This window comes from Cetorhinus maximus, chromosome 2 (genome assembly GCF_964194155.1).
Source record: "Cetorhinus maximus chromosome 2, sCetMax3.hap1.1, whole genome shotgun sequence".
In the NCBI taxonomy this organism is placed as follows: domain Eukaryota; kingdom Metazoa; phylum Chordata; class Chondrichthyes; order Lamniformes; family Cetorhinidae; genus Cetorhinus; species Cetorhinus maximus.
Window position 1 is genome coordinate 156,759,338 of NC_135880.1, and position 27,133 is coordinate 156,786,470.

At 40.8% G+C, this 27,133-nt stretch overlaps 1 protein-coding gene across 16 annotated transcripts in view; it reads left to right on the forward strand.

Moving 5' to 3' along the window:
• mpdz (multiple PDZ domain crumbs cell polarity complex component) overlaps positions 1-27,133 on the forward strand; it is a 420,746-nt gene that overhangs the window by 297,454 nt on the left and 96,159 nt on the right. For 10 of the 16 annotated variants that reach the window (XM_078570536.1, XM_078570530.1, XM_078570539.1 and 7 more), the window contains 4 exons: positions 4,377-4,481; positions 7,915-8,001; positions 8,209-8,280; positions 24,563-24,734. In XM_078570536.1, the coding sequence (XP_078426662.1) occupies positions 4,377-4,481; positions 7,915-8,001; positions 8,209-8,280; positions 24,563-24,734 (436 nt within the window). Of the gene's footprint in view, positions 1-1,606; positions 1,697-4,376; positions 4,482-7,914; positions 8,002-8,208; positions 8,281-24,562; positions 24,735-27,133 lie in introns of all 16 variants that reach the window. The other 6 variants (XM_078570535.1, XM_078570537.1, XM_078570544.1 and 3 more) reach the window with 4 other exon arrangements.

Consider the following 27,133-nt stretch of genomic DNA (forward strand, 5'->3'; position numbering starts at 1 on the left):
CACTTTTTGGAGGCCTATAGAATACCCCCAGTAGCATGTTTTTTTCTTTCATGGAATGTGGGCCTCACTGGCTAGGCCAGCATTTATTGCCCATCCTTAATTGCACTTGAGAAGGTGGTGTTAAGCTGTTTTCTTGAACTGCTTCAGTCCATGTGGTGTAGATACATCCACAGTGTTGTTAGGAAAGGAATGTTCATGTCTTTTTTGCTTCTTAACTCTAAACAAATGAATTCTGTCATTGCCCCATAAGGATATCCTCTCTTTCCAACACTACAATGTCTTCCCTAATCAGTACTCTCACACCAATTCTCTTTTCTTCTCCCCTATCTTTTCTGAAGACTTTATATCCTTGAATATTAAGTGTCCACTCCTTACCACTGTTAAGCCACATTTCTGTTATTGCCTCTACTTCATAGTCCCACACGGCTATTTGTCCTCAGAGTTCAGCAACCCTTTAATCACAATGGTGCATTTACACACATGCATTGTAAACCTGTCCTTGTATTCCTTATAGTCCTTCTTTGTCCACTCCCATCTAATATGGTACTATTCCTTCTCTAATACATCAAACACTCTCACTTTATGCACCTTATTCCTCTTTCCACTTCTTTATGCTGGTGCCCATCTCCCTGCCAGTTTATTTTAAACATTCCCCAACCACATTAGTGAACTTCCTCGTAAGGACAATGATCCCAGTCTTGTTGAGGTGCTACCTGTCCCTTTTGAATAGATGGCTCCTGCCCAAGAATCTGACGCCCTCCCTTCTGCACCAAGACTCAAGCTACATAGTGATCTCCTCTACCTTACTCTTTCTACTCTCTACTCTCGCTGTCATATGGCAGTGGATTACTACCAGAGATTACTACCTTTGAGGTCCTACTTTTTAACTTCCTCTCCAGTTCCTGAGTGAGTTCTATTTGCAACGAATGATTGAATGTGGGTGCTTTTTTTTGTTGTTTACCATTTAAGCTGATGGTTTTTAATTATAGCTATGTATTAGTACAAATATTAGGGACAATGTGGAAAATATTGCACAGTAGGTTTTGAAATTATAGGAACCTATCTTCATATTTTGATAACTTTATAGAGAAACTTAAAACAGTGCTAAAGCTAGAATTCTAGAATTTGATGTACACACCAGAGAATCTGGACAGCAAAAATGGGAGGAAATCATTAATTGTGCCTGTCAGCATGTCAAGTAGCTTTGTCACTAGAGCACTTTGATTTTCAAAGCCCTTATCATTGTGTAAGTTGTCAAAACAATCTGGAGTGGTCAATGAAATATTTTACTTTGGTACTAAAGTTGTTTCTCTTTAGTTTTGAGCATTAGCTGTCATAGTAGTACAACTGAATGCTACCATGTTAAAAGTTTTCTTTTTAATATTTTATCTGAAAAGTGATTTGTGGTAAAAGATAAATTGTGGTTATAGATATTTACTTATTGCGTATCTATTTTACTAATACAATTGTGAATGGCACTCAAAGCACCCTTACTCCTACATACATATTAATATGGTTGCTTCCTTTAGTGCTAACTCTTCATTTTGATTTCATCTTTTTCTAACTTCATTTACATTTCCCTCCTTTTCATCCTTTTTGTTCCCAGCCAGAGTCTCTCTGTAGTCGTTCATCAACATTTGTTCTTAGCGGGCAGAAACATACCTCTACTAACCCCTTCTCCCTTGATCCATCCAAGGTAAAAGTGTCATTTTACATGTAATAGTAAACTCCGTTGAAAACCATTGGCTCATTCTTTGTTCGTCGGCAGTATTTGTTCAGTGTACTGAGTGTTTTGAATTTCACTGCTCTAAAACTAAACAAATGACATACTCATGATCAGTTAAATCTCAATATTGCTTTAAAATGTTGTATTTCTGTGGGCTTTTCAACAAACACCAATTTTTGGGCAGACATGTGGCATGTAAACAGTTAGCTCTGTGTTTCCTCACACTTGTCAAATGTTTTGACATATACTTATTTTGGTTTGGTGAGCTGTTTCCTTTGGAAATATGTATACCTTATAACATTTAGATAATCTAAAAAATATACATGTTTCTCGCGTGTCGGTGCAGACGTCTTGGGCCGAAGGGCCTCATCTGCACTCTGATTCTGTGATTCTGTGAATCTTTCAGAGACTTTGTACATTAGGAATTGTATCATTTTTATGAGTTTGGGTTTGTTTAAGAGAGCAAGTGGTGTAGACTGGTTGCAAATTGATTTTGTAAGTCTTGACAGCAGTGCAATATTTCAATCTATATTAACCTACAGTAATTTAATTGTTTAGCCAGTAGCCTCTGTGCTTTTACATTTTGGTGTAAAATGTGGAAACCATTTACTGCTGTTGTAATAAGAAATTAAAATGAGTTAGGGTAAACAGAGATGCAAGTCACAAAATTAAGCTCTTTAGAACTTGTTTTTTCAGTGCGACATGTACCATTATGCTTCTAAAATTGCATTCATTGCATGCATGTTATGTGGTGCAAAGCACATTGGACGCAGGTTTGGTGAGGGCATTAGTTTATAGAGGGAAATATGCAAAATAAGCAAATCATGATGTTAACCAGTGTATAAGGCTGATTTGGAATCGGGACATATATTTTAGCTGTGCTGGTTGAATGGCTGGAAGTATGTGCGTGCTACAAGGTGTGGGTGTGAGGCTCGCAGCAGTGCTATCTATATTAGGCAGGAGTCATAGTTAATAGAGATCGCTGGTAGGTGGGTGATTGTGATGTGGTGTATTAAGCAGTGTGTGAAGGCTAGTGGTGCAGTTGGTGGGACATGGCATTTGACAATACTTTCACTGACATCAACCATTCATGTTCAATTATTGAACTTGATGCAGCACTGCATCCAGATTCATGGAACTAGTCTACTAGCATGGCTTGATTGCCATGGTTATCTGGTCCCACTCCCTTTTTAAAGTTTGTCTAGAAGGTCTCCTGGCCCCTGTGGCCAAATGGCAGCTTTCCTCCTCTGTACCTCCTGCACCAAGGCCTCCAAAACAGCGCTGGAATTTTGGAGCACGGATCTTTGCCATGTTATACCACTCCTGTGTCTTTCCTAAGTCAAAATATTTTTTAGAATGACATCCAACTTCTACTCCAGTCAAAATGTCTTTAAGAGGTGCAGCATGGCTTTAAATAGTGCGGTCTGGCTTGAAACTCCTGCTAGCCTGTCATGGTTTTGCATTCCCTGCTCAGGCATGCAGCCACTCAACAGTGCACTTAGCGCTAACTGCATGCTACTGCGGTCATTTAAATTAGCAGATAGCATGAAGATCCCCGCTCCCATTTGGGGGGGGCTATGGAATTTCACAGAGGCTGGGTGCCTCTATGGAACTGAAGATTGAAAGCAAGTGACAGCATCTGATTGCCTAAATATACTTGAGAACCCTTTCCAAAATAGTTGTGTACTTCGCCAAAATGGCCATAGAAGGTGAGTATGCAAGGTCTTTTACAGACAACCCCTTTTTACAAAGAATTTTCTTTGCAGAGCACAGACCTGTATCTGCGTTTAGTTGATAATTATTAATGATGATCACATTTACTATCTTCTAAATGTAACATTTTATTTTCTGCATTTAATTTTGTTCTAATATCCATATTTTGTGAAGAAAGCAGATTAGAGACAGTATTGCATATACTTCATGCAGTCATGTACCATATTCAAATTGTGTTTGGAACTGAATTTAAAGTTGGTTAGAGTATGCCGTAGAATACAAAACTATGTTGATAAATGCAAGAGTGCCTTACATAAACAAATAACTTGTAAGGCTGTAGTTGTTTTTTAATCCCATTACAAAATCTCCTGTGTTAGCAGAAACATAATAACTTCCTATGCAGTTAACAAATCTCAACAAAAACATTGTGTTAGAAAAAACATCAAAATGTATCCCCTGAATAAAATTGTAGCTCAAAACATACTGACATTTCAGCACCTCTTTCTATTAAGAGAGGGCAATTTGTGATTTCCAGTACATATTCCTGACATTAATTAAACTCAATTTTAAGGAATTAGATTTGTAATTCAGAAAGGAATATTGGTTGTGGATTTGAATTAGGAGAGAGATTAAATTAATTAATGTGATCTTAAACAAAGGTAAGATGAAGGGACTCTCTGTCCTGTAATTTCTAATCCAATTCTACGTGTCCCATAGGAAACTCTGTACGAAAAGATTGTGGTTCAGAGCAGCAGTATGCTATCATAGCCCTGATTCTCTGATCCATATTCCTTTGAGCATGTTATCCTTTTAGGAACACAGGATTGCTGATTTTGCCCTTGTTTCTATCTGAAAATTCCTATTTGAACCTTGAGATATTAGGGATTATCAATTTTTGTGAGGACGTTTTGTGACTTTACTTTTGTCTTGGTTTCAGAAACAACCTTTGTCTTTCCTGCAATCTAACCCCTTGCCTGAATCGAGCAGTGGCAGCAGCAGTACTAACCCATTTGCTGACTCTTTTCAGACCCGCAATAGCCAGGTTGGATGATGCTTGCATGTTCTTTTTTTCAGTCTAAGAAATTTTTGTGGAGTGTTTGCTTTTATGTAATTGCACTTTACGATTTTAATAATACTTCTTAAACTAAACTGTTAACTATAGTATTTTGATACTGTTGAGAAATATCATTTATCAGTAATCTCAAACTGTTCTGCCTACACCATACAGTATTAATTCATAAGTAAAATTTCATGTTCTACATATTCCTAATTTTCTTCTATTAAAAAACTGTATTCGACAAACTTTAAGCTTATTCTGATGAGAAAGATAAATCATAAAGTGGATTAGAACTCAATCCTTTCATTGCTAGCTAAGGTCTTGTGTTCAATATCTAATGGATTGGCAATATCCTGTCTCTGGTGGCTGTGAAGATGCTGTGTTAAATGAGTTTGGGTAGTTTTAACTCAAATACCAGTGAGAATAAGTTTACAACTGTAAATTGCACTTGGCACTGAATTGATGATCATACTTAGGGGAGTTATATTTTCCTCTGTTCGTTGCTTTCAGCAAAGAGTAGTTGTAAGTTAAAGGGGTCCCTGTATTCAACCTAATATTTCCTAAAACTAATGAATGGAAGAAAGTATTCCTTGCAGAGAGGCTGAAAATTTGGATATTTGAGATATTTAAATAGCCCCATACGTGGCATTGTTCTGTGTTGAAGCAGGCTGTTGGGTGTGGAGAAACGTGAAGTTAATATCACTCATTGATCTCGGATTGCTTGTTGCTGGTATTGGGAACAAAAAGCACGAAAGTTCCTTTTCCAAACACAAATAATGCAGAAAATTCCCCTGTTAGGATTCTAAAAGGACTAGATAATGCAGACCATGATAAACTGTTTCACCTTGTCCAGAAGAATTGAACCAGAGTGCAGAATACTTAAATAAGAATGAATTCAAAACTAACCTGCAGAAACAATATTTCAGTGTATTAATCCATGGAACAGAACCCCTAGGGAGATGATGGAAGCAGGTTATGTTTCATTCAAATGAAAATTAGATGGGTTTCTCTAAGAATGTAATATTTTGGGATGCGTTATACGGATAATTTGAGACACATGGTAAGTGTGGCAGGTTTGGGAGGAACAGTTAATGTTGGACCTGTGATTCCCAAAGCTTGGGACACTGGATTGTACCTTGTGCCATATCTAGATCTGTTGTAAACCAATTGATATTGATTGCTCGCTATGATTAGTCAACTATGCCATTATTGGCATATATGCCAGATGGACTAGGTCTTTCTTTATTTACCAATTCCTGTGTTCCTATTCTGCTTCCATCAGACAGTATAATAAAGTATGTTTATGTGTGAATAGAATTTTTTTTAAGTGGCAATTTTTTTTTTAAGTGGAGCTATCTTGTTTTGTAACATAGAAACAGGAATAGGCCAATCAGCACCTGAAGCCTGCTTCACCATTCATATATATTAGCTACCTTTGATCCATATCCCTTGATACTCTTACCCAACAAAATCTATCCTTAACAGTCATGGACATTCCTATTACCCAGAATCCACAGCCACTTGGGGAGAGAATTCCAGATCTCCATAACCTTTAGCTCGGATAAAATACTTTCTGGTTTCACTCTTAACTGGCCTAGTACTAATTTTAATATTATGGCCTCTTGTTCTGGATTCCCTCACCAGAGGATATAGTTTCTCTTTATCTACCCCGTCAAAACCCTTTATCATTTTCAGCATCTTAATTACATCACCCCTCAACCTTCTAAACTTTCTAAATTTACGAGAATACAAACCAGGTTTATGAAACTTTCCTCATAAGTTAACTGTTTAAGCCCTAGTATCATTCTGGTAAATCACGTTGAACTATCTTGGCCAATATATCTTTACAGAAGTTTGGTACCCAAAATTAAATTCATACTCCAGGTGGGAACTAAGACTCTGTGCAACACAACACTTCGTCACTTTTGAATTCCAGTCCCCTTGAATTAAAGGCCAACATCCCATTAGTCTTTTTGTACTTGTACACTAACTTTAAGTGATTGTATAGATGGATTCTTAAATCCCTTTGCTTCTCCAAAGATCCCAGAAAATATGTTAGTTTTTCTTTCTCAGATCCACAGTTTACCTTATCTGTAACTTACATTTTCCCATATTGAAGTCCATTTGTTACAGTTTTACCCACTAACTTAGGCCTTTTTTGTTCCTTTGCAACTTTTGCTGCCATCCACACAACTTAATAACCCTCATAATTCACTGTCATCTGAAAACTTTGATATACTATATTCTTTCATCCAAGTTTTTGATGTAAATGATGAAAAGTTAGGCTTCTATCCAGATCCTTAAAGAACACCTTGTCACATTCCACCAGAGAGTGTTCCCTTTATCTCTACTTTCCAGTTCCAAACCAATTACCAACCCATGTCAAAACATTACTTTCAATTCCAATTGCTATTATTTGCTAATTATTTCTTGTACAGAACTACCTCAGCTGGACCATCCAGTCCTCTAAATAGAGGACCGGTGTTTCTCCGCAGAAGAGAAAGGGAAACCGACGAGTGAACCACTTGCCACTCAGCATCAGGCATGGCTTAAGTGTTGACAATAGTGTGGGAAATTATTGCCTTTCTATCTCTTAGCATGGGGGTGGGAAATCTAAAGGAGATGAAAGCAGAAGGGGAGAAAGGGTGAAAACACCAACAGTAGACAGATTTTCATAGTGTGAGTATCACTTTTTAAGACTCATATATAAATTAAAGTACTGGAGGAAATCTTAAAGTTACAGCATTCCTTATTATAAAGGCTGCTCTTGATATGTTGGAATTGTATATTTGTCTCTCAATAAGCTTCAAAATCATGACTGCTATCTTGGCTGAAATCTATTAACTCAACGTCAATTGAGGTTCAAACTTTGGAACTGCTTGATTTCTGTGGTTTAGCTACACACTGGGTAAATTCTCTGAGCCGTAGAGGAAACGTTTTCTTTTGGAATCTTTTTTCTTAATTATTTATGGTCCCCAGGACTTTAATTAGCTACTTATAATATAATTTCCACATTATGCTATCGAAAGTAGTATCAGAGGTGAAAGCATATGTTTCTGAAGTACAAAGAAAATTTTTTTCAATTTTTCTCAACCCTTCCACTGACTCTACATTGTCATCACTGCCTGTCCACCTCCGACACTGAATGAGTCAAAATTTCTTCCAATTAGATACTATGAAGACTCAAGCCATTGCCTTTTGTTTCTGCTACAGAACTCTGTTCCCTAGCCACTGATTCCTTGGATAATGTAACTTAAATATTTGAATGAGAAAACATTTAAATAAGTAGCCTAAAGATCCAAATGTTTCCTTTAATCAATACTAGCTTATATCCTGACCTGCTGTTTCATAAAGTGTTATCTCTAATGGGCTGGTTATGAATATTCCTTTATCTGATGGCATTTATGCATTTTAATAGACCTCTACAGCTTCAAATGATGAGAAGGCCTTCTGTCAAGCCCCTTATTTTATGACCAAAAATCCATTTTCTGAAAATAAATTCAAGGTTAGTGAATCACCCTGATGTGATCTTAATTCCTACTGACAGAGCGATGATATAATAATAACAGGAACATGTACTGGATTACTTAATCAATTAAAAATGTTTAATTGAATTACAGATTTAAATTAATAATTTTCAGAAATCGCCAGTAATATCTGAAGATGAGGATATTTGCCTCGTTTCAACCATTTGTTTGTTTTGTTGTCATAGGTTCCTGCATATCGAGCTAGGACTTTTCTACGCCCTTTCCCAACTAACCCATTTGCAATCAATCCATTTAAGGTTTGTCTCATCACACTGGGTTTTTGGATCAGAAGTAACTGTGCTGTAATTTACATGTGAATGTGATTCTTAAGGGTGATGTGGAAAGTTGAATTAAAATGGCTAAGGGCATTCTGCTTCAGGTGGAAATCTTGAGCGTAAACATAATTAAGGTTCATCACTAAATGCTCAGATTCCTACTTTAATTTTTGGAAAGTTAGCTGCAGTTCACTTTAGTTGTCTTGAAATTGATGGAAAGCACTGACAAATTTTCAATTGCATATCCAGCAACTTTGCAGAGTCAACATCCGAGATGTACAATCTAGGGAGATGCCAGTTTTGGTATCTGGTTGTGCCATGTTAGTTAAACTCAGCTGTAGTGCCATCAGGGGCACTGCAACTGACTTTAAAATTTCTGATTAATGTAAAAATTGAGCAAGCAGATTTCTCCTTACTGATTTGCTACTTTGTGAGATCCTGGAAGTGTGTTTGTGTTGATGTTGGCCAAGACAGGATAAGGCATAGCCATACTGTCTTTCAATGACCGATAACTTACCAAGATTCACTATCTAGGCTCAATAAAGAATGACCACTTAGATGATGTACTGTAAAATGTCTAGAGCCGCTAGAAACATGTTCAATAAGAAGTTGATGTTCCAAGGTGGGGAGGAGAGAAGCTTTTGGGGAAAAAGTTCCAAAAATATATGTTCGTACACTTCCTATCTACTTACGTTACATTTTTTAAATCCCAAAAGGTCTAGCAAACATACTGTAATGTTTCTGTTTAGGAAGCATCAGGATTCAAACATTAAAACTATTGATTTCTAAATTACTGGTTTCTGAAGTGAGTTTTAACAGTTTTTATAAAGGCAAAATACTGCGGATGCTGGAAATCTGAAACAAAAACAAAAAAATGCTGGAAAAACTCAGCAGACCTGACAGCATCTGTGGAGAGAGAGACAGAGATAACGTTTTGAGTCCGTATGACTCTTCTTCAGATCTAAAGGAAGGTAGAGAAATGGTGAAATATGTACTGATTAAGTGGGGTGGAACCGTTAAGCTGGATAGAAGACCAGCGATAGGCGGAGGCAAAGGAGAGATGGCAAAAGATGTCATAAACAAAAGGTCAAAGAGTTGTTAATAGTGGTTGTACTGGCTAAAGGAGGTGCTAATGGTGACATTAAGAAAGCAAAATGTGATAATGGCCGGACCAGGGTAAGCACCCTGGAAAGTGACAGATAGCCCGAGTGGGGGTAGGGTGGGGTGGGGGAAGAAAGATCGAAAATAGGCTAAAAGCTGAGGATAACACAATGAATGAAAATGAAAATAAATTTAAAAAATAATAATAATGAAAATAAATGGAAAAAAATTAATGAAAATTTTAAAAAATAATAAATAAATAAAAATGCATATGGTAAAATGGGGGGTGAAAAAGAGGAGTGGGGATAGAGGAGAGAGTTCATGGTCTGAAGTTGTTGAACTCAATGTTAAGTCCGGAAAGCTGTAGAGTGCCTAATCAGAAGATGAGGTGCTGTTCCTCCAGTTTGCGTTGAGCTTCACTGGAACGTTGCAGCAGGCCAAGGACAGACATGTGGGCATGAGAGCAGGATAGGGTGTTGAAATGGCAAGCGACAGGAAAGTCTGGGTCATGCTTGCGGACAGACCGAAGGTGTTCAGCAAAGCGGTCACCCAGCCTGCGTTTGGTCTCCCCGATGTAGAGGAGACCGCATTGGGAGCAACGAATGCAATAGACCAAATTGAGGGAAGTGCAAGTGAAATGCTGCTTCACTTGAAAGGAGTGCTGGGCCCTTGGACGGTGAGGAGGTGGGAAATAAAGGGGCAGGTGTTGCACCTTCTGCGATTGCAAGGGAAGGTACTGTGGGAAGGGGATGAGGTGTTGGGGTGATGGAGGAGTGGACCAGGGTATCCCAGAGGGATTAGTCCCTACAGAATGCTGACGGCGGGTGGGGGGGTGAAGGGAAGATGTGTTTGGTGGTGGCATCATGCTGGAGTTGGCGGAAATGATGGAGGATGATCCTTTGAGTGTGGAGGCTGGTGGGGTGAAAGTGAGGACAAGGGGTGACAACCCTATCATGGTTCTGGGAGGGAGAGGAATATGTGAGGGCAGAGGGGAGGGAATTGGGTCGGACACGGTTGAGGGCCTTGTCAACCACCGTGGGTGGGAAACCTCAATTAAGGAAGACATATGAGAAGCACTGTTTTGGAAAGTGGAGTCATCAGAGCAGATGTGATGGAGGCGAAGGAACTGAGAGAATGGGATGGAGTCCTTACTAGTCAGGGTGTGAGGAGCTGTAGTCGAGGTAGCTGTGGGAGTCGGTAGGCTTGTAATGAATATTGGTGGACTGTCTATCACCAGAAATTGAGACAGAGAGGTCAAGGAAGGGAAGGGATGTGTCTGAGATGGACCATTTGAAAGCGATGGAAGGGTAGAAATTGGAAGCAAAATTGCAAAATATTTCCAAGCCCAGCCGAGAGAATGAAGCGGCACCGAAACGGCCATCGACGTACCAAAAGAAGAGTTGTGGGAGGGGGCTTGAGTAGGACTGAAGCAAAGAATGTTCAATATACCCCATAAAGAGACAAGCATAACTGGGGCCCATGCAGGTACCCATAGCCACACCTTTGATTTGGAGGAAGTGAGACAAGTTTAAGAAGAAATTGTTCAGTGAGTGAACAAGTTCAGCTAGACAGAGGAGAGCCATGGTGGATGGGATGACGGTTTCAGTGCCGCTTCATTCTCTCGCCTGGAATTGGAAATATTTAGCAATTTTGCTTCCAATTTCCACCCCTCCATCGCTTTAACATGGTCCATCTCCGACACTTCCCTTCCCTTCCTTGACCTCTCTGTCTCAATTTCTGGTGATAGACTGTCCACTAATATTCATTACAAGCCCACCGATTCCAACAGCTACCTCGACTATAGCTCCTCACAACCTGACTCCTGTAAGGTCTCCATCCCAATCTCTCAGTTCCTTCGCCTCCGTTGCATCTGTTCTGATGACGCCACTTTCCAAAACAGTGCTTCTCGCATGTCTTCCTTCTTCCTTAACTGAGGTTTCCCACCCACGGTGGTTGACCGGGCCCTCAACCGTGTCCGGCCCATCTCCCGCACATCCACCCTCACACCTTCCTCTCCCTCCCAGAACCATGATAGGGTTCCTCTTGTCCTCAGAGATAAAAACAAAAAACTACTGCGGATGCTGGAAATCCAAAACAAAAACAGAATTACCTGGAAAAACTCAGCAGGTCTGGCAGCATCGGCGGAGAAGAAAAGAGTCGACGTTTCGAGTCCTCATGACCCTTCAACAGAACTGAGTATAGTTAGGAGAGGGCTGAAATATAAGCTGGTTTAAGGTGGGGGGAGGGGTGGGGGGGGGAGAGAAGTTGAGGGTGTAGGGACAAGCAAGCAGTGATAGGAGCAGATAATCAAAAGATGTCACAGACAAAAGGATCAAAGAGGTGTTGAAGGTGGTGATATTATCTAAGAAAATGTGCTAATTAAGAATGGATGGCAGGACACTCAAGGTACAGCTCTAGTGGGGGTGGGGTGGAAAGACTGACAAGGTATTAGTTGTAGATTTAAAAATAATGGAAATAGGTGGGAAAAGAAAAATCTATATAAATTATTGAAAAAAACATAAGGGAGGGGGAAGAAACTGGGTGGGGATGGGGGGAGGGAGTTTAAGATCTAAAGTTGTTGAATTCAATATTCAGCCCGGAAGGCTGTAAAGTGCCTAGTCGGAAGATGAGGTGCTGTTCCTCCAGTTTGCGTTGGGCTTCACTGGAACAATGCAGCAAGCCAAGGACAGACATGTGGGCAAGAGAGCAGGGTGGAGTGTTAAAATGGCAAGCGACAGGGAGGTTTGGGTCTTTCTTGCGGACAGACCGCAGGTGTTCTGCAAAGCGGTCGCCCAGTTTGCGTTTGGTCTCTCCAATGTAGAGGAGACCGCATTGGGAGCAACGAATGCAGTAGACTAAGTTAGGGGAAATGCAAGTGAAATGCTGCTTCACTTGAAAGGAGTGTTTGGGCCCTTGGACGGTGAGGAGAGAGGAAGTGAAGGGGCAGATGTTGCATCTTCTACGTGGGCATGGGGAGGTGCCATAGGTGGGGGTTGAGGAGTAGGGGGTGATGGAGGAGTGGACCAGGGTGTCCCGGAGGGAACGATCCCTACGGAATGCCGCCAGGGTGGGTGAAGGGAAGATGTGTTTGGTGGTGGCATCATGCTGGAGTTGGCGGAAATGGCGGAGGATGATCCTTTGAATGCAGAGGCTGGTGGGGTGATAAGTGAGGACAAGGGGGACCCTATCATGTTTCTGGGAGGGAGGAGAAGGCGTGAGGGCGGATGCGCGGGAGATGGGCTGGACACGGTTGAGGGCCCTGTCGTTGCTTTCGTTTTGTGTGACCTTATGATGGAGAAATTAAAACCAGATGTGTTACCATGGTTGAAGGTGGCTCCTTTGTTCTGCATTTGTATGTTTTACATACATGTCATGAGTGCTTGAGTGGACATTGAAGCTTATGTCCAAAGCCCTTAGTTGCAGCTGATGAAGTGGCAGATGTAGCACTTAAGTGCCGACTATGGAAGTGCCAGGCAAGGCTGGTCCTCCTGATCCATTTGTGTGGAGCTAGCTGAAGGTTCGTTGGATTAAAGTGTCCCGGGTGTCCCTGCCTCCTTGGTGTAGCCCCGAGTCAGCGTTTAGCCCCTCATCATTCCCCTGTGCCTCCTCATCATCAGAATCAGTGCTGGACTAATGGTGTGCAGCCGCATCCACTGCGTCAACATCTTCATCGTCCACTGTGTCCCCCCTTTCCAGTGCAAGATTGTGGAGAGCACAGCATGCAACCACTATCACCGAGACACAATCTGGGGGGGCACTAGAGTGGGCCCCCTGAGCGGTCCAGGCATCGGAAGCGCATCTTGAGAAGACCGATGGCTCTTTCCACCACAGCCTTTGTGGAGGCGTGGCTCCTATTGTAGCGCTGCTCAGCTTCTGATATTGGATGGCGGAGAGGTGTCATGAGCCACCTTCTGAGGGGATAGCCCTTGTCACCCAGTAGCCATCCATCAAGCAGAGCCAGAGCACTGAAGAGCCCCGGCACCTGGGAGTGTCTGAGGATGTAGGCATCATGGGAGCTGCCTGGGCACCTTGCACAGACTTGTAGAATTAACATCCTGTGGTCACACACTATCTGCACGTTCATGGAGTGGAATCCCTTCCTGTTGACGAAGGCACCAGGCTCACCTGCTGGTGCATTGATGGCCACATGTGTGCAGTCTATTGCACCCTGGACGCGGGGGAAGCCAGCAATGGCCGCGAAGCCTCTGGCTCGCTGTGTCTGGCTTGCCTGGTCCCAGCGGAAGTGGATGAAGGTCAATGCACGCCTGAACAGACCGTCTGTGACCTGCTTGACACAAGTGTGCACAGCTGATTAACTTTTTTCCATTTATTTTCATTATTGTTATTTTTAAAATTTATTTCCATTTTTATTCATTGTGTAATCCTCATCTTTTTGCCTATTTTCGATCTTCCTTCCCCCACCCCCACTAGGGGCATCTGTCACTTTCCAGGGTGCTTACCCTGGTCCGGCCATTATCACATTTTGTGTTCTTAATGTCACCATTAGCACCTCCTTTAGCCAGTACAATCACCACTAACTCTTTGACCTTTTGTTTATGATATCTTTTGCCATGTCTCCTTTGCCTCCACCTATCGCTGACCTTCTATCCAGCTTCACCGGTTCCACCCCACTTAGTCAGTATATATTTCACCACATCTCTACCTTCCTTTAGATCTGAAGAAGAGTCATACAGACTCGAAACGTTATCTCTGTCTCTCTCTCCACAGATGCTGTTAGACCTGCTGAATTTTTCCAGCATTTTTTGTTTTCGTTGAACATTTTTTTCTTGTTTTATCTTAATATATAAATAAAAAGCTGCTCTCCAAGCTGATACAGAGAAACAAATGGACCTTGCTCCTTCTCACTGCTATTACAGTGTGAAAAATAAATTTCATTTATGGGTGCCAGTAAGGTGTGCCTCAAATCAAGCGGTGTTTGCCAGAACACATTGAGTGAGGATCACACCTTATTAAGCGATAAGCAAGAGACACAGTTAAATACAGTGATAGTTCAGATTTCTGTCCCATTAGGTCTTTTGCTAATGTTGCTCACCTCCTACCCTTGCAACCATTCGTATTTTGTGTCCTTGATAGTATCATAGAATTGTTACAGCACAGCTAGAGGTCATTCAGCCTGTTGCCAACATGATAGTTCTCAGCAAGGGCAATTTACTTAGTCGCACTCCCCTGTCCTTTCCCTTTTGAAAGCCATGACTGAATATAATGTGAAAGAATGTGAGGTTATCCACTTCGGCATGAGGAACAGACGTGCAGGGTATTTCTTAAATGGTAAAAGATTAGAAAATGTAGATGTACAAAGAGACCTAGTTGTCTTCATCAATACGTCACTGAAGGCTAACAGGCACAAGCAGCAAGCAGTTAAGAAGGCGAATGATATGTTAGCCATTATCGCAAGAGGATTTCAGTACAAGAATAGCAAAGTCTTGCTTCAGTTGTATAGAATCTTCGTTAGACTGCACCTGGGGTACTGTATGCAGTTTTGGTCCCTTACCTTAGGAAGGATATTATTGCCATAGAGGGAGTGCAACAAAGGTTCACCAGGTTTGTTCCTGGGATGGCGGGACTGTCCTATAAAGAGAGATTGGGGAAACTGGGCCTGTATCCTCTGGAGTTTTGAAGAATGAGAGGCGATCTCATTGAAACCCACAAAATACTTAAAGGGATTGGCAGGGTAGATGAAAGTAAGATACTTCCCCTGGCTGGGGAGTCTAGAACCAGGGGACACAATTTCAGAATAAGGGGAAAGCCACTTAGGACCAAGATGAGGAGAATTGTTTTTTACTTAGAGGGTTGTGAATCTTTGGAATTCTCTGCCCCAGAGGGCTGTGGAACCTCAGTCATTGAGTATGTTTAAAGCAGAGATTGCCAGGTTTCTAAATACCAATGACATAAAGGGATGTGGGGAAAAGGCATTGAAGCATGATCATATTGAATGGCGAAGCAGGCTCAATGGGCTGAATGGCTTAATCCTGTACCTATGAATGTCCTTCCGCCACTCTTTCAGAAAGTCCATTCCAGATTGTAACCGCTCTCTGCATTAAGAAGTTTTTTCCTTATGTTGCCTTTGGTTCTTTTCCCAATCACTTTAACTCTGTGTCCCCTGGTCCTCAACTCTTCCACCAGTGGAAACAGTTTCTCTCTGTCTAGACCCCTCATGATTTTGAACACCTCTATAAAATCTGCTCCCAACATTCTCTTCTCTTAAGGAGAACAACCCCAACTTCTCCAACTTATCCACATAACTGAAGTCTTTCAATCCTGGAACCATTCTAGCGAATTTTTTTAGCACCCTCTCTAGAACCTTCATCTCCTGTCTTCCCAGGAATCCACAATTGTACACAGTACTCCAGTTGAGACCTAACCAGAAAAGCTCTGAAGAAGGGTCATACGGACTCAAAACGTTAACTCTGTTTCTCTTTCCTGCTGAGTTTTTCCATCATTTTCTATTTTTGTTTCAGAAAAGCAGTGATCCTATTACCAATGGAGTACACCACTGTGTAACTTCCTCCAATCTGAAAAACCGTCACTAACCACAACTCTGTTTCTGCTAACTTAGCCACTTTCGTACCTGTGCTGCCACTGTTCCTTTTGTTCCATGCACTTCCGCTTTGCTCTCAAGCCTATTTATCAAACGCCAAATGAAAGTCTGTATACACCACTTCAACTATTATCTTCATCAGCGTTCTCAGTTAGCTGACCATGAATCTCAATCAAGTTAATTAAACATGATTTCCCTTTGACAAATCCATGCTGCTTTTCCTTAATTAATCCACATTTGTCCAAATGGTTGTTAATTTTGTTCCGGTTTATTATTTCTATAAGTTTTCCCACCACCGAGGTTAAGCCGACCCGCCTGTAATTGCTTGGTTTATCTTTACCCCCTTTTTGAACAAGGATGCACCATTTGCAATTTTCCAGTCCTCTGGCACCATCCCAGTATCTATGGAGGATTGGAAGATTATGGCCACACTTCCACACTTTCCACCCATATTTCCTTCAGCACCCTTGGATGCATCCCATCCGGTTCTGGTGACTTATCTATTTTTAAGTACAGCCAGCCTTCCTAGTACCACCTCTATCATATTTTAGCACATGCAGTATCTCAACTACCTCCGCTTTCACCATGGCTTTAGCAGCAGCATCATCTTGGTGAAGACAAATGCAAAGTACTAATTTACTACCTTAGCCCTGCCTTTTGCTTCTGTGCGTAGGCGTCATTTATAGTTTCTGACTGGCCCTAACTATCCTTTAATACCCCTTTGGACTTTCTATGCTTAAAGAAAATTGGATTCCTTTTTGTGTTAGCTGACAGTCTCTTCTTATACTGCTCTTTTCCCCTCTTATTTACTTTTTTACTTCCCTTCTAAATTTTCTATATGCAGCCTGGCTCTCACTTGTATTATCAATCTGTCATCTGTCAGGCACCCCCTGTTTCTGCTTTATCTCACTCTCTAGGCTGAATTTTTGTCCTGGGGTCAGAACCCTAACTTCGGGTGCATTCCCGGGTTAATGCTGACTTGATTTTTAACGGGCCAGGGTGCATGCTCACTGCCCCTTTAGCGGCAGCGGAGACAGGACTTAGGCAGGAGAGCAGCAAAGCGAGCATAATTTAAAGCTGTACTGGCAGCCATTATTGTGGTTGCCAGTTTAGAGGAAATGGAAGAAGCGGGAGAACAGTGCAGAGCAGAATGACTGACGTTCAAGGGTGGCCCATCAGATTAATGATGCCTCCCTTGAGGTCCTTTTGGAGGCAGCAGCATCATGACATGCCACTCTATGCCGGGAGAGCGACAAGAGACCAAACTGGCCTGGCTGGAGGTGGCAGAAGGGATGAGTAACTGCTGCATGGTGAGTAGGACCTGGATGCAGTGCCATAAATGTTTCAATGACCTTCTGTGGACTGACACGGTCAGTGTAATGCTGCACTGGACAATAGGCCTCCAGGTCTGAAGTCCCAAGTGCGCACACAAGCTGAGCAGCCTGAGGGTGCAAAGTACTTCAGAACAGTCAAAACATGTGTGCCCAAGAGCATTATAGAGCCACTGGCACATCCAAGACAAGGAAAACAGCCACAGGAACTCTCAGTTGCAAGTAGACACAAACAAATAGGCTGATTCCACCTCATTCCCAGCCAAAGAGGAAGCACCCCTTAGGAGGGGTCATGACACTTTGTTAACATGGGTTATCTTTGAGTATAGTTATAACAACTCAATACAATGGATATGATGTTGTTTGATTGACAACCTCTGTGTTTCAGGTATTTGGTGAAATCACGGTAAAAGAAGGAAGATATGGGGGGAGCAAAGCAAAAGTTTGGGATGTGGTAAATCTATGGCCCATGGTGACTTGTGCCTCATTCATTGTTGGAGTAATGGAAGACTTCTGCATTGTATGGTTGATAGACGTCCTACCTCATTTAGATGAAGATGACTATCAGACCCAAGTGCTTTCCAGGATGAGGCGCTCTCAGGAGAAATCCTGTATTGCTTCTTCCAACTCCTCTGAAGAAATATGCTACCCACTGCTGCAGCTTCTTCGAGGTCCACATCTCTATGGAAGATGATATTATGGAGAGCACAGCAAACAGCCATATTGCGAGAGACCCTTGAGGAAGGATACTGGAGGGCATCTCCTGAACTGTCAGGGCATTGGAACCGCATATTCAGAAGTTCAGTGGCTTGCTCAATGATAGTCCTGTTGTTGAAATGTAGCGCCTAGATGCGTCCATTGCAGGAGCTTACATTGGTGTCAGGAGATATTCATTGTCCCCAAACAGACATCTCTGCTTTTAAGCTTGAACAGATGGCTGAGCTCTTTCAATGATTTCAAATATTTTAATGTATTTAGTTCTATAGGTTTTGTTTATACAGCTGTGCAATGGGATCCAATTATGAATGCTTGGCTGAGCTCCAACTCCCATTAATGGATTTAGCTCAGCAGGCGTTGTTGACAGCACTGTCAAGGGGACTGAGAGTTTATTTACCTTGGCAGTTTTATGACCACTTAATAGGATTATGTTTTTTGAAGTGGTGTTTGAATGACTTTGTTTATTTTGACAGTATCTTGAGCATCTCCAAGACTTTGCAGTATTATTATAGGGCTCAAGATTTCTGTACAGAATGGATACTGGGTGAGTGGGCATGGGGGTTGTGGGGATATGGGGGTATGGGATGTTTGGAAGGGCAGAGAGGCATAGAGAGTGGTGAGAGGGTATGGGAGGTATGGAGGGGGCATGGGTATGCAGAATATTAAGGGGCCTTGGTGGTAAGGGTTACGGGCCTCACACAATTCTACTGAACTAGGCCCATGTCCCAGGGAACTGAAGCAAGCTTTCTAACCTGCCTGCCTTGGCATCCACCCGCCTCAGTTCTCACCTTGGACCTGGACTCCAGCCGGTCCCCTCCATGAAGTTAGCGTGGGTGGGCACTGCTGAGCAGGAGGCAAGTATGGGACAACAGGAGATGTATGACTAGTCAAGTTGATGTTCATCGAGACATACAACATCATGTAATGAGGTAGATAAACAATCAGGAAGGGAAGAGTTTAATTTTAATCCCTTTTTCTTGGTTTTGTGCAAATTAAGAAAGATTTTACTCTGGTGCACAAGCTGATTGTCACATCTGTGGTCCAGCAGGGAAGGTTGCTGGCCTCCCATTCACTGACCCACCACATGCTGTGACAATTTAGGAAAAAAACCTGAAGGGCTATCACTTGTGACTTGCTATGTGATTATTTGGCATAATTGTGTCAGACCCTTCAGAATCTTTATTCTGTATCTTGAAGAGTGTTCTTGTCCTGATCTGCTGAGTAATAACTTCATTTTCTGACAATACCTCAACCTTATGTTTCTTATCTTCCTGATAAAGTAGTTCAAGGAGCATATCTGTAGTTTATTCCTGTGTCTCAGGGAATCTTGTTTCCACAATTTTACTCAGGACAAAATGTTTCAATATTTGGGCAATTTCTCTTTTTTTTTGGTGTGAAAACCTAAGCTTTTCCTCATCTTTTTTAGCCCTTTGAGATGTAACAGGAAAAGTTCAAACTTGCTACATTTATTTGGCCCTTATGCAGTTTATCTTGAGCTTATCAGTTGAACAGTACCATAGCGTATTTAGCAAAGCATTATTTTCTTTATTTGGCAAATGCTTCAGGTGCTTATCCAAATCCCTTTGAAAGCCTTAACTGGGTCTGCCTGCACCACCCTGTCAAGCAGTTTTTTCCTGACCGTAACCACTTGTTGAATAAAAAAGTTTTTCCTCATGTTGCCTTTGGTTCTTTTGCCAATCACATTGTATGCTGTTCTGTTTGTGGAAATTAATGGACAATGGTTGTCATGTTATCTACTATTGTCATGGTCCTCCTTATTCTTTGACTTTAGACCAGCTTTCACATATAAACCTATCTTTCTCCCCATTCACTTTTATTGACCTGGTAGAATTTTAAGACCCTATATTTATGTCTTTACTTTCAGATTAACTTAGGCTTCTCACCACTGCTTTCAGAGATGTGATATGCTTCTGAAATACAGCAGATATCTATAGCAGCAGTGAAAGACCACCTGACCATTTTAGTTTGAGTATGGTACCAAATTCCTACAGATTGTAGGAATAATTCCATGGTTCCATCCTCCCAGCTGAGAGTGCAAGTTGGGGAATCTAGGGCTATATTATCTATTGTGATTCATTTTTCCTGCAAGCATGGCTTTTTTCATTTAGGTGACAGTCTATTCATTTGAATCTAGAGATTGAAACACATTGAAAGAATAATATTGCTTCATGGGGAGAGTGGATGTTCAGGAATTAGAAGTGCTAGTTTTGATGGGAAAAGATAGAGAAGGTTAATAAAGGGAACACTGTTCATGTGGTGTATATGGATTGTCAAAAGGCATTTGATACAGTGCCACACAACATACTTGAGCAAAATTCTAGGTCATGGAATAAAAGGGAAAGTAGGCACTTGGATAAGAAATTGGCTGAGTGACAGAAAAGAGAGTAGTGATAAATGGTTGTTTTTCAGATTGGGGGAAAGCTTGTAGTGGAGTTCCTCAGGGGTCAGTGTTGGGACCTTGCTCCTCCTGATATTTATTAAAGACCTAGATTGTGGTGTGCAGGACATGATTTCAAAATTTGAAGATGATACAAAAATTGGAAGTGTTGTCAGCTGTGATGGAGATAGTCTTGAACTTCAAAAGGACATAGACATGTTGGTGGATTGGGCAGACAAATGGCAGATGAAGTTCAATGCAGAAAAGTGTGAGGTGATTCGTTTTGGTAGGAAAGATATGGTGAGACAGTATGAAATAAAGGAAGAGCCTCTAAAGGAGGTGCAGGAACAGAGGGATCTCGGTGGATACGTACATAGGTCATTGAATATGGCAGAGAATGTTTAGAGAGCAGTTAATAAAGCATATAGTATCTTAGGCTTTATTAATAAGGGGCATTGAGTACAAGATAAGGAGGTCATGTTGAACTTGTATAAGACACTGGTTAGGCCTCATCTGGAGTACTGCATCCAGTTCTGAGCACCACTTGAGGAAGGATGTGAAGGCATTGGCGCGAGTACAGGGGAGGTTCACAAGAATGATTCCTGTGATGAAGAACTGTAGCTACGAGCATGGATTGGAGAGGTTGGGGTTGTTTTCCTTGGAGAAAAGAAGGCTGAGAGGAGACTTGATAGAGGTATTCAAGGTCCTAAGGAGTATGGGCAGGGTAAATATTGAGAAACTGTTCCTGCTCAAGAGAACATCAAGAACTAGAGAGCACAGATTCAAAATAATTGGCAAAAGGAGTAAATGTGATGTGAGGAAAAAATGTTTTCACACAGAGGGCAGTTGGAGTCTGGAACAAACTTCCTGAAAGGGTGGTGGAGGCAGGTTTGATCGAGCTATTCAAAAAGGAATTGGATTGCTACCTGAAAAGAGAGAATGTGCAAGGTTACACGGATAAGGCAGGGCAATGGGTCTAGGTGGAATGCTCTTTCAAAGAGCCAGTGCAGACTTGATGGGCTGAATGGCCTCCATCTGCACGTTAAAGATACTGTGAATTGGTTGAAAAAATGCATGTTGTTGACCGTCAATGACAATAGGTCAATTGGACTTTTATTACTTTGCTCCTATGTCCCCTTATCCTTCAGTCATGATTTAACTTGCAAGTAGCCCTCAGGATTAGCCTTTACTAACGCAAAATAAAAACAGAAAATGCTGGAAATATTCCTGGCAGCATCTGCAGAGAAAGAGTTAATATTTTAGGTTGATGACCTTTCATCAGAACTGGAAAAAGTTAGAGGTATGACAGGTTTAAAGCAAGTACAGAAACAGTTGGTGTTGGGGGGACAGGGGGCAACAAACAAAACGGAATATCTGTGACAAGGTAGAAGACAGGAAAGATTATGTGACAAAAAGTTGGTGCAAAGCAACAGAGGTGCTGGTAATAGAACAAGTAAAGAAACAAAAGATATGTCTAGAGCAGGTATGAATTGGAAATTGCAGAATCATTGCCAACAGGGGTCTTTCCTTACCCACTTAATCTCCTGCATCCCTTTTTTAAGTGTCAAAGTTTTCTAATCTACCTTCTAAACTACCTTCTTTCTGTTTTTCTTTAATTTTGAAGTTTTCTAACCATTCCTCAGTCCTCTAACGCTGGCAATCAGCTTCATGGCTATCTACTTCCGTGCTGCTTCTATTTGGATATTTTTCATTGACCCCAGTGACCAGAATTAGATATTGTATTCATTTTACAGCCTAACCAGATGTCTGTATAGCTTTCGCATGATACCTTCAGATTATACTATCTTCATTTGACTCTACAGCTCACCATTGGTATTTTGATTACTGCTGTCCAGTGGCTGGATGTTGGTGGACTTCTGCTATCATTCCCAGACCTCTTTCAACCTCTCCCTAGCTGGTTTACCCATTAAACATGTCCCCAATCTTTTTTTCCCAGTGTCTGTACCTTTGTTCTTACAAGTGAATGTGATCTACCATCGTTCTGGCCAATAGTGAATATGTGCAGAACCTTCTGTAATCTCCTGATGTTTCATGAGATTCCATTACCGCCTTCCCTGTAAGATTTATTTTTAATAATTGAGATACTTTTATATTGAATGCCATTTGTTAACGATCATTCCAGCAACACACATTAATTTAAATATATGGGCAAGCTAAACAATTTAAGTAAACTTTACAGTACTGAGAATTGCTTCTTTAGTGTTTCTCAGTCTTTCCACATCACCAGTAATGATCACTTGCCGATCTGTCTCATTGCATTGGATGACCATGAAGCTGCTGACAACAGTATGCCGCAATGGAGTGGTGTTGCTGCGTAGGGGTCTTCCTTGTCAGTATTGCAATGGCAATTGAACATTTATTGCAATGGTCAGTTTTCTTTGAAGTAGTCTGATCTTGTTCACTGTAGGATTTCTGTGCTGTCTTTTGATACAATTTTGTTTTATCACAAATTTTTAAAAAAAATACATACCTTGGCTCATTTATGTGCTTGCTGAATTTAACAACTGACAACTTTCTCTTTTGATGCAATAATCATTTCAATAAATAATGGTATTTGGAGATGTGGAAAGTGGGAAGCAAAGGTAATCTGTAAACACTTGTTTATGATAATATTACCCCTCCCCCTATGCTTTTTATTGGTCTATCAGGGTTATCGTTGTTCTTTTCGAGCTAAATTGTTTTATACTCTGAACTCATCAAGTTTCAGCTGTGTCAAATAAAGAGGCCTGAGTGAATACCAATCGCAGTCCCACAAAGTGTAAAAATCAAAGGGAGAGCCCTCTGGTCTCTTTTATGTCTCTTCGTGCTTGGTTCCAGGTAGCTATTGGTAAAGGGCTATGAGTAGACTGCCTTCATAATTAGGATTCTTCAATATTGTGGGAGACCATTGTGGCAGAAAATATTTTTATTCAAGTCTCACTGTCAAGAAGATGGATTTTGTGATTTATAATTACAATACTGCAAAACCAGACAAAATAATTACAGAATTTATCTATGTCACTGTGCTTTACTGCTATATAAGTACCAGACTATACAAAAATAAGATCTGGGACCCCATCCGCCCAAGTGCTGCACAGTTATAACACACCCAGAATGTGCTATGCTTGTCTAGATTTCAGTGCATCCAGATTTGATGGTCTGAGCCATTTCTATGGTCTGGTGGCATCCCTGGCACATCCTTGCTCCCTGGCAGTGCCTACTACATGAAAGAGGGCAAGAAAGCCAACTGTCACTGTAGGCTGGAGGCTTGTAGAGGTTGCATTGGTTGCTCTCATCAGCGTTTTTTGGCTGTTCAAAAGCAACCTCTGATGCACCGCCGAAAACAGGAAGGACTTGCATGCAAGCACACCACCCGCCTCTATCCAATCACTGACGGGCCATGGGCAAGACCTTCAGTCCTGCTTCTAATGTAGGCATCCTACCAGCAAAACTATAAATGAGGCAGGAGGGTAATGCCTTTCGCACCTCATTTCCTTGATGCTGTTGGATCGGCTTGTAATGCTGGTACATGCCCAACTCTGTCCCTTGGGGAAGACCTAGAAATCCTTGGATCGATTCTTTGTTTGCTGATCAGTGAGCCTGAAAATGGTTGTCCCTCAGCACTGACCCTAAGAACATGGTCAGCTATTATTCATTATAGTAGCTTTACGATCGTCCATTCATTCCTTGCTCAGCTCAGTCATTTCTGTGCTTATTTACTCTCAAGACCTCAAAGCAGGCTGGCCGAACAGCAGTTCATTTTGGCTCAGAGGATTTGAAGTTAGATTTAACAACTGAAGGGCCACGTAAGGGGCACACTGAAGTGCATAGTTTTGGTAGAAGAAGTGAAATTTTCACAATTTCATCTCATGTGTAAATCAAATTGCCGTAATATACATTAAACTTTCCAAACTCCATTCCGTCAGTGAAAATCAGTCTTCCATATTATGTCTGGTTTTTTTTCTATTGTTTCATATTGCTCAAGCTAATGTGCCTTATTTGAATATTGTGCAATGCTTTCTTTAGTTTAGATATTTAATTAAAAACTTAAATGCTTTTCAACATAAATGTATGTATCTGAAATACAATATAGTTATAATTTCTCTTCATTTCCTGTTTGCTTTGTGCCTCACTGTGCTGTATGTGTTTAATATATAGACCACCAGCCAGCCAGATATAGAGACTGAAATTATATCAGCACTCAGAGATCCACAGCTGCTACCATCTGTTGAAAAAGAGGAAACAAGCAATGTCGTGGCATCACTGGGGAACATGGGCATTAAATCAGAAGATGGAGTGGAGGAAGATGATGAATTTGGTTACAGCTGGAGTACGTAATTTCTGAAAAAAATTGAAACATTGCAATATAGCACATCACATATTAACTTTCCATTTCAATGGACCTTCTTAGACTGCAACAACACACATACAATATAAGAGGCAGTATCCTCAATGTGAATTCTTCCAATGTAAATACTCCAACCACCTCGTTCAAAAGATTACGTGGTTAATGTTTGTTTAATGCTTGTCCTCTTAGGAAAAAAAAATCTTCATTTTAACTTCTGTGCAATGTTGTGGAAGCCTAATACTCCAGATTCTAAAAACTGACAAAGAACCACTATGTCAGTGAGAAGCTTCATTGAATTAATGAGTGTCAGTCAGCATTCTGGATACTAATAAAAGATCTGCAATTTTTACTGGATGATGCTATGTAGGCAGCCAGTGCTGAGTTTCAAAGTGACTAACTCTGCATTAGTATCCAGAATGAAGAAAGAAATCTTTCCTCACTGATTCAGCATGACCCTTTTTGTCAGTGAGGGCTAGTCAGCTGAATAGTTTTCAATTGTGTTTCTCTGTGAGACTACACTGAGAATTAGAAGAAAGATTTTCTCTCCCAACCAAATTTAAATATTGTTAAAGAGGTTGGAAGGAGTACTTTGCATTGTAAGTGCTTTTCTGTGCCCATGAGTATATAAGCTAATAACTTAACAGTAGAATTGCCCATATATGCTGCTATTAACCATTGCTTAGCACTATTCTGTAATAATTGACTGAATAGAATAGAATTGTATAGTTCAAAACATGCAATATTACAAGAGTTGTGAAGCAGAGCCTCTGTATGAAGGCTACTGGGTTGTCGAATCCACATAAGCTCATTCCTTATATCTGTCTACGTCAGCTGTAGCACACCAAGCAAAATTGATGCATTCTGTGTCTTAAGTATAACCAATTTTCATTCTAGGCTTGAAGATACATTACTATTTTATATATTTTTTTACTTTGCTAAATCATCCATCCATAGGAGATCTAGTCCCATAAAGCATAATATGTCTTTAAATAAGCATTGTCCTGTTTATGCGTTCAGCAGCATTTATAAATTAATGTCCCCCTGCTTATTAATGAAAGACAAAAGCATCCTTTTTTTTCCAGTTTTTTTCTGCTTATTCCTCCTGATTCATCTTGATTTATGGTTCCAAAGTTGTAGGTGGTTCTCTGGGACTGAGCTTTTCTTCATGTGTGAACCTAGTTAGTGAATGTAAACAGGCTGTCTGACAAATGATTACCCAGGAATTGCTGGATAGCAGTCAGAAGTGATAACCCTGCTTGTGTTCTTATTCTCTCTCTCAACTCAACAACGGACGCCAGTTACATGAGCACCAGAGAAGCTCCATCTCAGCTTTATACAAATATAAACGCAAATATTTACTACCAGCTCTCCTTAAGCTCAATTTGCTTGCCTGAGCAGCTGTAATATACAAATCAGAAAGGTACCAGGTTTGATGCTTGATTTCTTTTTTTTTTAGAGAACTTGGAACTGGTTGGGTGTTTACAAAAATCTTGCAGCTTCATGGTCCCTTTTATTGTCACCAGCATTTGATTTCCAGATTTTTAAAACTGAATTCAGGTTCTCAAACTGCCCATGGAGTGGTCTCAGCTAGAAAGGCCTTAATTGTCCCTAAATTAAGGAAGGAGAAATTAGAATAATTTCTGATCACTACCTAGCACCATGAAGACATTAGGTGAAATCAGATCAGACACCCCAATGAAGTGAACAATGAAGTCAAGTAGATTTTCAGTGTTCTGTCTAGATTAAGTCATGAAGAATGTAGATAAGTGAAGACTTACTTAACCAGGAATCATGATAAGCAGAGAAAATAAAAACAATAACAAAAGACTAATTAGAGAAGGCAGAAACAGGTGAAAGTGTGGTTAAAACAGAATTAATATGATTAGAGATCAAAGTTTAAAAAAAGATTTACTATAGTTGGGTTGTGCTATAGGTCAGCAAATATGAGAGGAATATTGAAGAGACAGATCAGAAAGGTCAGTAGAATGAACACAAATGTTGTTCTCAGAGATTCTAATTACCCATTTCTTCATTGAGTCAGGGTGAAAATAAACTGAGAGAAGGGTATTAAATTCCTAAAGTACACGGAGGACTTCTGCCTGAAAGAGCATGTTTGCATTTCTCCAAGGGGCAAGGCTGTATTAAATCTAGTTATGAGCAATTAAATAGTAAATGAGTTATAACCGGGTGAGAACTTCAGGAATAGTAACATAATATGAGGTGATTTAAAATTCAAGTAAAAAGGGGAAACATTGGTACATGATCAAGGGCACTGGATCAGAATAGAACAGATTTTAGAAAAGAGCCAGCCAAGATGAGGTGGAAAGAGAAATTGACACACAGGATTGTAAACCAACACTGGGTTATTTTTGCAAAGGAGT